The 12,278-nt window shown below is 37.5% G+C and overlaps 1 protein-coding gene across 5 annotated transcripts in view; it reads left to right on the forward strand.

The window, feature by feature from the left end:
• Positions 1 to 12,278, forward strand: part of MATR3 (matrin 3) — a 44,448-nt gene that overhangs the window by 14,063 nt on the left and 18,107 nt on the right. For all 5 annotated transcript variants that reach the window (XM_073356009.1, XM_073356012.1, XM_073356011.1 and 2 more), the window contains 4 exons: positions 5,533 to 5,594; positions 6,262 to 6,303; positions 9,403 to 9,503; positions 11,361 to 11,413. In XM_073356009.1, coding sequence (XP_073212110.1) covers positions 5,533 to 5,594; positions 6,262 to 6,303; positions 9,403 to 9,503; positions 11,361 to 11,413 — 258 coding nt within the window. The remainder of the gene's footprint in view (positions 1 to 5,532; positions 5,595 to 6,261; positions 6,304 to 9,402; positions 9,504 to 11,360; positions 11,414 to 12,278) is intronic.

Raw genomic sequence — 12,278 nt, forward strand, 5'->3', positions numbered from 1 at the left:
TATCTATTCTGTTTTTACCTATTTCTTTGACTATTTCTATAGCCTAATTACTTTTAAAATCTGAAAATTTGAGAGTGAAAAAGGCACTTTGTTTATTTACAAAGTAATTGTTAATGAACACTTTAAACCAGGGCTTTACATTAATATTCTATTTGCCCAGATTGCTTAACTTCAGACCAAACAGCTATCATCTGCTGGGATATCTTATTTATATTTTACATCCTACATGTTCTCTTAACCACAAACATCTGGCATTTAAGCAGTTTTTTTGGTATTTTTGTTTTTGGTTGTGTTTTTTTTCGCAGTGTATCTATTGTGCTATTCAGGAAGCTAGATTCAGCTCTCCTCCACATCTGTCTTGATTGCTGATTTATATGTAGTTAAGATGCATTCTTGCACAATACTGCTTTTTTCCTTGTCCATGGCCAAAGGGAAAGAGTTAATGTAGAGCCCTGGAACTTATTTGCAGGAGTATAATTCACATTTTAGATTAGGTCATTCTTGCCTTTTTAATTTCACTTTAACACTCTATCTCATACTATGGCTGAAATTTGTCATTTTTTCTCCTTTTTTCACAACTTTCTTAAGCACACTTCAGACTCCCTTTTTATTGTCACATGTTGCATCTGTCCCTTTAGAAGCTCAGAAAAAATCAGTCTGCTGCTGCAGTATCCTGCTCTGTGTTCCTGGTAGTGTTCTTTTACTTGACTTGCAAATAGAGTGGATCTTCTGGTATATTTATTTTTTATCAGACTTCCCTCTTAAATTATTCATAATTATAGTTCAGGTCTCTGATAAGGTGACAATTCACTCAAACTGGCTTATTTGCTCAGATATTATTTCAGAGCCCTCTTACTTTCAGCTTTTTGGTTTTATTCATTCTTGCTGATTTTCAATATACTAGGCAGCTGAATTTTGAAATTGGCTTTTAATGCCCCTCTGGTTAAAATCAATTACATTATATTTTTCATTTGAAGGCTTTGGGGAAAATTATTCAAGTTAAGAATACATACGTTTGCCTTAAAATTGATTTAATGTGGTGGTATTGTTACTAACTTTTTCTTTACAGTAACATCTGGAAGTATTACCTACACTTGAAAACATTTTAAAGCAATATTTTGTGTAAAACAACTAAAATTTAAGAAACCTCAAGTGTCCATATAACTTGAGAATTTAGCTGTTATATTGTATTTACTAACCTGACAAAGCAAATACAGGTATATGAATTATTACTTCCGGTAACTCCAATAATAATTTTTTTTCTCCTTTATTTGAAGTTTATTTTTGTAACTGATACAAACAAAATAAACAACAAACCAGTAGTTCTATGAAAACATCTTATTTGGTTACAGAAGTTAAATGTTAACATCTTGAGATACTTTATAATGGTATCAACTAATTCTTCTGTTATAAAGGGTTTTTTTAGCACTTTCACTTACTCTATTCTGCTTGCTTTGTTTTGTACAGGAACTTGGCATAAAAGAAGCCAATTGTGAAAGGAAGCTTTTTTTAGAATATGAAAAAATATTTCCCCCATTTTGACAGTGTATTGAAAACACTTTAAATTTATAAACATTCTTTAGCTCACTTTAAACTGTTTAAGATCAAGTTAGTAACATAATACATGTGCAGACTTAAACTTCCAATACATCATATAAAATATTTTGGAAACCAGTTCCTCTATTTTGCCAGGATCCAAATCCTGGGGTCTGCTTTCTTATCCAGAAATAACACCACTGCAAGAAGAAAATATTTTCCTGCAATGATATAGGTACCATATTTTCTCCAGTTTTGTTAGATATTCCTTACGTTATAGTATTTCTGATTTTGAGTCACAAATAAAACACTAAGATCTGAAACAGATTCTAGGGGAAGCAGATTGAAATATGCTTCTCTGAGCTGGGACAACTCTAGCTTATTACTACAATATCTTCTCTTTCCTCTAAAATGAAATAATATCAGGAGGACAGAGAAGGGACTATGTGGTTTATCAAAGTCTGCCAAAGGGAAAAACTTAACTTGACTTCACAAATATAAAAAGTTGCGCTCCTTTTCTGTATATGTTCCTAGTTGTTCCTTTAACTTTGTGTATAAATATTCATTGATGATTGATAGCTTGTTCTAACATCTACTTGTGAAAAGAAGCACTGCCCAAATTGTCTGATTACGAACTTTATCAGTTTTGACCCCTTACATCACAGAACAGGATTTAGGAAAATGTTAACTCTCCCCGTAAAATAAAACAGACCCATTGTGGTAGACGGAAGAGCATGAGTGGGTTAACTTGAAAGTAAAACATTCAAGAGACATGGGTTTCTAAAAGTAATAGCTAAGACTCTCTAATAAATATATGTCTAAAGTTAGGCTCCTAAATAAGCTTGGCCTGATTTTTTTTTTCTAAAGTCATGAGCAATGCCATTGACTTCAGTGGGAGCTGAGGGTACTTAAGAGTTTAATTTCAGACATGCACCTAGACCAATGTCTGTATGTAAATATGCCCTGAAAATTCAGAATTGGAAAACTTGGATCCTGAAGCAACCTGAGTAATATTTTAAGGAGTCTAGAACCCTTTTAATAGAATGTGGTAAAACTATTAAAGAAAAAAACTAACTAGGCAAGCTAACTTCACCTTAGTTTTAAAAAAAAAACTTCACTTGTAAAAATTAATTTGTAAATGTATGTATAGGATGGGTTTTCAAAAGAACCTGAGGGAATTTGAAATTCAGTGTGGAATTGGGTGCCCAACTTCTTTATATGTTAAAATCCCAGCCAGGTTATAGAGAGGATATTTAATTTAGTTTGTCACTTTTAAAGAAAAAACTTGTAAGCCAACTTCATATACACATTTACTTCTAGCCGAGCCAGCCTTGGAAACTTTTCAAATTAAAAGTGCATTGTAAACTCCAAAGTTTACATTTTCCTATTGTTTAGGGGATGCCTGTTTGTATTAAATGACTTAAATCTGTTTGCACCACCTTTTAAAAGCTTTAAATGATCTTCCTTTTCCAAATTTGGCCTCCTTTTATTTTTAAGTAATGAATGTTTGGTATATAGTGGAATAAACTGACGCTTGTTCACATGTTCGTGCATTAGAATCATTGATCTACAAGTTCACAATTGCAGAGCCAACAGTGGGAGCTCAGATCTTGTGAATCCTGCACCAAGTGGTGTCCTCCTTTTTAAAAACAAACAACCAACCTCTGACAGAGTGAGTGATCAGGGTTTCATCCTGCTCTCTGATGTGTTTTGTATATCTTAAAAAAAAAAAAAAAAATCAGCCCTACCAAATTTACTGTCCATTTTGGTCAGTTTCACGGTCACAGGATTTAAAAAATCATAAATTTCATGATTTCAGCTACTTAAATCTGAAATTTCATGGTGTTGTAATCATAGGTGTCCTGACACACAAAGGATTTGGGGGGGGGGGGTCACAGTGTTATTGTAGGGGGTGTCATGGTACTGCTACCCTTCTTACTTCTGTGCTGCTGCTGGTGGCGGTGCTGCCTTGAGAGCAGGGCAGCTGGAGAATGGCAGCTGCTGGTTTGAGGCCCAGATCTGAAGGCAGAGCCGCTGCCAGCAGCAGCACAGAAGTAAGGGTGGCATGGTATGGTATTGCCACTCTTCTGCACTGCTGCTGGCGGGGCGCTGCCTTCAGAGCTGGGCACCCAGCCAACAGTCGCCACTCTCTAGCCCCCCACGTCTGAAGGCAACTCAGAAGTAAGGGTGACAATACTGCAACCCCCCTAAAATAACCTTGTGACCTCCTGCAACTCCCTTTTGGGTCAGGACTCCCAGTTTGAGAAACGCTGGTCTCGCCCGTAAAACCTATATAGCATAGGGTAAAAGAGCACACAAGACCAGATTTCATGGTCTGTGACGCATTTTTAATGGTTTTGAATTTGGCAGGGCCCTAATTATAACTTAGTGACAATGCTGCATGGGAGACTTGAATGATCATTCTTTTTTTTTTGCTGCAAGGCCATTAAAACTCAGTTCTTGGAGGCAAGGCAGTACAATTAGCCTCAGATACTTCATTGCTTTACCCAGGAGGATGGTTATAACATCTTAAAAATGGAAACGTTGCCCATATGGAGTAAGATTTTTCTGGAGAACAGAGAGAGGCCATCAATGTGTGCAGAATTTAAGCTTGAAAATATAGTTGCACTATAACTAATTGCTCCAGTACTTCTGCTGATGATCATGGGTTTCTTTGACTGCAGCAGAGTGGAATTAATAAGGTTCTGGTCAGTTTCATTGCTACTTGTTTGGAACCCCTGATCAAGAGTGGAACTCAAAATCATGTCCGTTTCATTTTGCAGTTGCTTATGAAAGCTGCGAGAAACAGCAAGAGCAGGCACTGGACATCTTCATGAGGGAAGAGAACCAAAACTGGCCATTGGGGAAAGAATAGAGTAGCAGAGAGCTCCCTTTGATGGTTGGAAGACTGGAGAACAGTGTGGGGGGGAGGGGAGACTCAGTTCTTTCAATAGTTGTAGTCATAGTTCAGATTTATCAGATATTTCTCAGAGGCTGATATGGAAAATTGAACCCCTAGATAGGATCTAGGAATAGCCTCCTTATAGAAATCCCAGCAACCTCCCTCTTCCCACAAACTGAAGTACTGGGTTTATCATCAGGTTGTTGCCTCTGCACCTGATAGATGTGAGACCCTTCTGCCCTTCCCCAGTACTTGTCTTTTGTATCTGACTCTGGCTAGTAGTTGTCTGGTAGATCTGTTAAAGCTTTGGAAAATATGGTTTTTTACTTGATAAACTAAGTCCTGTTTTAATGACCTAAGCAAATGGAGATTCTACCACTTGGCTTTTGGAGTCTTTCCCACATTCTAGGGGTTCTTTTCATTAAACTTTTTCTGATGTTTAACCTAAATATTATTTTGCCTAATTTAATTCCATTAGTCCTAATTATCATCCTAAACAAGTCCCTCCTCTCTTTGGTGTCTGTATCATTCAAATACTTGTACATTTCTATTTTTCCCTAACGTCGTCTGGCCGAGCTATGCACTTTCAGTTCTTTTAATCTTTCCTTATATGTCAGTCCCTCTAACCCCTTAATGATTTTTGTTGTTGTTTTCTGAGTTCCTTACAATTTTTCGTCTTCTGGGTTTTGTGCTACTGAATGCAGTATTTGTAAGTATGTTAGTCTTTGAAGGTCTGAGGTGTAAAGCAGAGGGGTTAGGAAAAAATCTCAAGGCTATGAAAGGAAAACCTTGGGCTCCCTGCAGGCATACTCTAGCAAATTTTCTCATGATGAGCTTTGGATATCTGAAGCCAGAATCAAGCCCTTAGATTCCAGAGGACATTTTCCATCGGACACTTTGTCAGGTTATAACAGTTTTAAGGTAGGTCAAAATTCATTGTATCTTTAAAGCACTACAAACAGACTTCGGCATCTATGCACAAATATTTGTTAAATACCTCTGCATAGAAGAGTAGGTACATAGCTGGGCAGAGGGAATGTTTTGTTACAAAATATTTGATCCTATGTTAATTGTAACTGTTTACTTTACTGCAGGAGTGGAACCACCATATCAATGGAGCAACCCACAGTCGACGTTGTCAGCTTCTTCTTGAAATGTATGAGTTTGAAATACCTTAAGCATTCTTGTGGCATGAGGGCATGTAGACTTCAACAGCTGTTAACTATATTTTACAGAGCAGGTTTAAATAATTTGCCTGGTGTGCACTGAGAAGACCATACGTTAAACTTGTTTTAGCCATTCCCCTTAAGCATCTACAGGCCAAAAAGTAATCAAATTTGCTGGAGAAAGGCAATTTAGACTACTAAATCCTTACAATTTACATATGTTAGACAGTGCCAGCTGCAGGTATTCAATGTTTGTAACTTCTTGCAATATTCCCTAGTTGTGCTTGTAGTGCAAACTTCCAAGAGGTTCTCCTTTCAGTCTGTTCTACATAGTGAAGACTCAAACCTCTCCTGTTTGTAATACTACAGATTATTGCTAGATATTTGATATTTAAGTACAATACACTTTCTAGTCTGGAAACCACCCCCCCCCCCCCACCACCTAATCTCCTAATTAGCATTAAAGTGCTTATGGCTGTTACAAATTGCATTTGTTTTATGGCTGCCAATCATGCTATCCAAATTATTCCTGTACAATGTGTTCATGTTTTCTTGCTTCCTGTGAAAAATGTGAATTTGCAGTAGTTTTGTGTAGATACTGTCCTTTGCAATCCCAATTTTATATCTTTCTTATAAATGACCTTTTTTTATTTAAAGATATCCAGAGTGGAATCCTGATAGTGATTCTGGACATGGAATGTAAGTAAAACATGAACAATGCAAAATATAAGTTACTTTTATATTGGAAGTACATAATGCAATGAAATGATTGTAATTAAAACTTGGCATTTTTTTTCAACTTTGTCAAATATTGGAAATACTAAAATCATTCAGTGTGTCAGAACAAAGGGGCTCGGTTTCCTATCTCGCAGTGTAGGATAGAGTGCAGGGTTTTGGTTTTTTAAAGTTTTATCCTATCTGGATACTTGTCCAAATTTCCTTACGGGTGGACTGCTCTTTATACCAGCTGAAAAGCAGCACTGATTCAGCTGAGTTGGCTTTCCTTGTGTAATTATATCTAGGAAACAGACATTTTCTGGAGTGTAGCTGTTTAAATCAGATTGAGGCTTTGTAAAATCTGAATTTTTTTGCTATTGCAACTTTAGATAAAAATTTATAATGAACTATATTATAAATCCTGGCGGTAGCGGGAGAGAACGAAATGCCACTACTAAAAATATTGGAAAATGAAAGCCGTGATTCCAACTTCAACAAGACTCCTCTTGCTTATAATTAAGTATAGTCTTAATTGCTTTTATGGGAATCTAAAGATTGCTTTTAGGGTTTGTTTTAAATCTCACCTGTGGGAGCCTAAATGACTTAGGAGCACTGAAGACTAAATCCTGCACCACTGTCATAGGTGCGAGTTTTGCCATTGACTTCAGTGGGACCAGGATCAGGTCATTGACTTGTGGAAGTTCAGTGTATGGAAAGGTGATGCTGATTCCAAATAGAGCATGGGCTTTTTGCTGATCAATTTTGAGTTTGTGAAGTTTACAGTGAGGGTGTTAATGAGGCTCTAGACTTTTTTCTTTTCCAGCAAATAGGAACTTTTAAAGTTTGAAACTTTAGTAGAATTTCAGATTTTACGTAATTTTTTTAATGATTAGAAAATTAGATATAAATGGCCACTTTAGCAACTTAAGACACTAAAAAGGGGAAGAAAGTAAACAACTAGCAGCATATAACTTAAAAATCACTTTTTTACACTTATTTGATTTATAAAAATAATCCTGATTTTTATCTGCTTTGATGTCTGTTTCCTTCACTCCTTCATGTTTGCTCTAGGGGAGTTTGTGCAGAGAATAGGGAATAATAAATTGCAGAATGAAAACTTGAAATAATTCATTATTAAATAGCTTTACATGGTGATCAAATAATATTTATTTAACTAACTAAACATTTGCGTAAAATAACTAAAGAAATCCATTGTTTAGGAAAGTATCTGCCTTTAAAGTACATTACACTAAAACTGAAATCTTAGCTATAAAATTGCCATATTTTGAGAAGTAATCCTGCCATAAAACCTATGGGATAAAAATGGTTAATAAATCCTTTGATACCTAGGAATCCAAATCTCAAATTTGGAGTTCAGTGTCAGATCATGACTTCAGTAAATGATCACAGATGTGGAGCATGGGAAGAATATGATCAATTTCTGTCTTGGAAATTTCACTGTCCCAAAATGATTAGGTTGAAGCTGGACAAACTTTTTTTTAATAAAGCACAAACTACTTTTTTCTAAGGAGTAGGCAGACTTGCTAAAACTTTATGATCAGACTTCTAAGGCAAATGCCAGGCACCTGAAAACTTCTGTGTGAGAAGATTTTCAGGGTTGCTCTTTTGATCAGGCAATGTTAAGACTTTTTTTGTTTTCAGTAATCTTTTCCCCTAGACATACAAATATGTAGAATTTAGGGTGCTCACACTGCAGTGGTGTATATATTATATTGTGTTTGTAATCTTCCAATCATGAATACTGTAGCTATTAGCTGCTAAAATAGCATAATTCTTACAAATTTCCCCTTAATTCTTAGTTAAACTACTAGTACAAGTAATTCATCTTTAAACTGTATACAACTTGATACAATAAAGATGCAGAAGTACATTTTAATTATTACTGTGGTAATTTTATATTTAGCTGTAATAATATTAATAGTGTAGACATTACTGATTTATACAGTTTAGCCCATATAAGTGCCAGTAAAGCTTTTATACCACCACACATCCGATGATCTATCACAGCTATAAATGGACAACACATACCATTGGAAGAAGTAGAGTACTGGTTTTCGTGTGATGCAGCACTTGCTCACTATCCCTGGTACGTCCTAAGACAGGACTATTATTGAAGCATTATATGTAGGAAAGAACATCTTTAAAAATCCACTCTTTGGTTGTGTGGAGGAAGCTTTCCCAGATTCATAGAAGGGCCTTAAACCATTAACAGATTTAGGATTTTGTTTTAAAAAAAATCTATTTTCTAGCCCTTATGGTTGCAAAAAGAATCTTCTTAATGTAAACAGGGTTTTTTCCCCCTGAGTTCTTCAGACACCAACTCACTAGAGGTGGTGGATACAGGTGAAGTTCCAAGACAGAGTCCAGTAACACCCTTGTTAGAAATCCCACCAACCTCCACCTTCTCAAAGCTTCTCAGCATGTGTTGTCCCTGGATTTCATTAGCAGATGGTGACCTTCATCTTTTGGTGACAGGTTTCAGAGTGGTAGCCATGTTAGTCTGTATCAGCAAAAAGAATGAGGAGTACTTGTGGCACCTTAGAGACTAACAAATTTATTTGAGCATAAGCTTTTGTGGGCTAAAGCCCACTTCATCAGATGCATACAGTGGAAAATACAGTAGGAAGATATATACAGAGAACATGGGCAACCCCCATTTTTTCATGTTCTCTGTGTGTATATATATATATCTGTCTTCCTACTGTATTTTCCACTGCATGCATCTAATGAAGTGGGCTTTAGCCCACGAAAGCTTATGCCCAGATAAATTTGTTAGTCTCTAAGGTGCCACAAGTACTTCTCGTTCTTTTTTCATCTTTTTGGGTCTGTCTCTTGCTTCAGGATTAGTTCTCTGGCTACTGGGAATTGGCTAAATTCTTCAAACTTTGTAGAAAAGCTTACTGTGAGTTTGGGAGGTTTCTAGAATTAGCTGTAATTTTCCTTTCTCTCAAGGATATGGTATCAAATGTATTTGTGATGTGGACACAACTTTTCTAGGGGCTCAGTGAAAAGTTTTTCTTTTAAAGGTTAATATGCTTTGTTTTGTATCTACATTTCTAGGGGTGATCGGTCTATGTTGCAGCAATCTACAAATCCTGCACCAGGAATTTTGGGGCCTCCACCACCTCCGTTTCATCTTGGACCGCCAATTGGGCCAAGAGGTAACATGAGTAAACAAATCTTTTTCAATACACTCCTCTCAAATTCCTGGTTATCTGAAATGTTGGGTTCTACTAAATGAGGCGTGTAACTTTATGCAGGATGAGAGTCAAAACTTAGCTAAGGAAACTGAAGGATCTCACAGCAACATTAACATAGCCACAAGTTTTTATTTTGAATTTGTTTGAAGTTGTCACTGTCAGATTAAAAAACTCAAGAACTTTAAAAATAGTTAACTTTTCTTTTGTTACTAAAACCGTATATTGTTAAAACAAAACAAAAAAAAAACCCCTACCTTTCATTTATACTGTTTACTTTTCCACTTCAAGTAATGTGAATCATTAAAGTAGATGAGACAATCTAGCTTTCTGGGTGTCATTCTCTAGAGTCTAGCATCATGTTAGTGCATATCTGTCTTGCAAACGCTGCAGAAAAATGTTTTAAAGAGAACTAATGTTTTCATTAGTTTCTTTTCATTCATACTTAGAAATTTCATAAGCTGAAATTTTGACTTAACTAACTGCTTAACAGACTTACTTTAATTTATTCCTTAATATATGCAGTATGGTAGAATCAGTGTTGCTGTAGGGTCATAATTCTGAGGTTTGCATCCAAAATCTCAACCAAAACATTACATTAATTTTTTTTTTTGCACTTTTTAATAAAAACGTTTCAGCTCATTTACGTATAAATAAATATGGGAGACTTTTCAGTATAGCAGTTCTGTTAAATTCCAGTTGGGTTATTGGGGTCAATGCATACCTTAAGTGACTTCAGCAGTGTGCTCTGGATCAATATCTAAAAGCAGTAGTTCTCAATCTTTTTGGGATCAGGACCCATTTGTAAACCTTGATGGCCTGTTGTGACCCAGACACTCCCCAACATGCCCCCAGACCCAGTGTAGGCCTCCTCCCCAGCTAGGGGTCTATCGGGGGCTTGGCACTAAGATTCCATATTCTCCAGCCAGATGTGAAAACCTGGGTACTCCCCACCAGCAATTGGGGCTGGGGGAGGAAGCAAGCTGAGACAGCCCCCCATGGCTCCCTGGGAGGGCAGAGGGTAAGGGATGGGAGGATTTTAGGGCCCTGGGGATAAAGTGGGGAGGCTTGGGGAAGGAACTGGGCTGCATTGGGGAAGAGTCTGGGGACTAGGACAGGTGGGATGACAAAACGGATAGCTTGGTTGTTTGGGAGGGGTACATTTGAAAGACCTGGGCTGGGGAGTGGGACACAGGGTATGGAAAGTGAGGTGTGTCCTGGCTTCTGGGCAGGGGGTACATTTGTGGGGGCAGGGGAGAGGGGTGGCGGTGCTTAATAGAGAATGTGAAACCAACAGCTTTCTTCCCATTTCTGTTCTGCAGAGTGTGCTGGGCTCAGCTCCCTGCACTGGGCATTGTGACTTCCAGGGTTGCTGAGCCACTCAGGTTTGGCCCAGGTGGCATTGTGATCTGATGCATACGGTTGCAGTGCCACTTGCTCAAATTTGGCCTTGCTCAGGCCAGCCCCAGGTCATGATAGAGAGGCAGCTGGGCCAAACCTGAATAGTACTGTGGCTCTGTGCACAGGTTGCAACACCCAGAGCAGGGAGCTGAATCAGCCCTCTGGGCCACTGACACATTCTGGTGACCCCAATTTTGGGTCACAAGCCATGGATTTTGCTTCTTAAGGTTTACTGTAAAATATTACATGTGGATTTGATTTTTTTATACATTTACAGTAATTTGAAATGTTTGACAAATAACTTCACGTTATGGCATTACAAGTGATCTTTAACTTGTTACATTTTTAAAAGATGAAATGTCAACAGTAACCATAACGCATTTAAGTGTTGCTTATATACTTTTAATTTCTAATATAAAGGGGCTGGAAATGGAAACATGCCAGGACCACGACATATGCAGAAAGACAGAATGGTTAGTATTAAATTATTATTCTAACAATCAGCTTTACAAAACAGTAATATCCAGCTACACTGCTATGAAGCTTGCCCATTTTAATATATTTGACAGGAGGGAATTAGATGTCTTTGGGAGGTAGAATTATTTTTATTTGTATGATGGTCCTATTGTGCTGGGTGCTGTGTACACAAATAGGCAACCCCTACCCCAAAGAGCTTACAGTCTAAATGGATGGTAGGGGAAGTAGAGGACCGGAAAGGTGACTTACAGATCATGCAGCACGTCAGTAGCGCAGCGAGGAATAGAGCCCAGGTTTCTGACTCCCAGTCCAGTTTGGCCAGTGGACCCAAACTTCCTTTATAGAATCTTTCATATCTAGCTCACTTGAGTACAGTACAAGTTGATAGTGACAGTGATTACGGTTGTGATTTGCTGGCTGTTGTAAAATGGATTGGTACTCAGTCCACATACCAAACAGTCATACGGACCTCATTGCTGTTGGTACCAAGTGGAAATCTTGTTTGTAGTCTTAGCAAAGAGGTCAAGAATTGAAGAAACCTGGAGACAAACACAGCTTTTGAGGTAATCTCTCAAGGTTGATATTGAGACACCGCTTGCATTTCCCTTAGCCATATTATGCCTGATCGTGACTAACCATAAAACCTTGAAAAAACAGGTTTATAACTCCTTTGTAAGAGAGGTTCCTCACTCTATACTGTTGTTTTACGACAAAGACGAGAGAGTTTGAATGTTGACCATCACTTCTCAGCCCTTTGGGTAGTTACATACCTTGGTGAGAGGCACCTGAGAAACAGAAGAGGGAAGAAATAAGACAAACCTGACCAAAACATTCAAAAGTCTTTTTTCCAAATTCCTTGAA

Source organism: Lepidochelys kempii, chromosome 8, assembly GCF_965140285.1.
Source record: "Lepidochelys kempii isolate rLepKem1 chromosome 8, rLepKem1.hap1, whole genome shotgun sequence".
Classification (NCBI taxonomy): Eukaryota; Metazoa; Chordata; order Testudines; family Cheloniidae; genus Lepidochelys; species Lepidochelys kempii.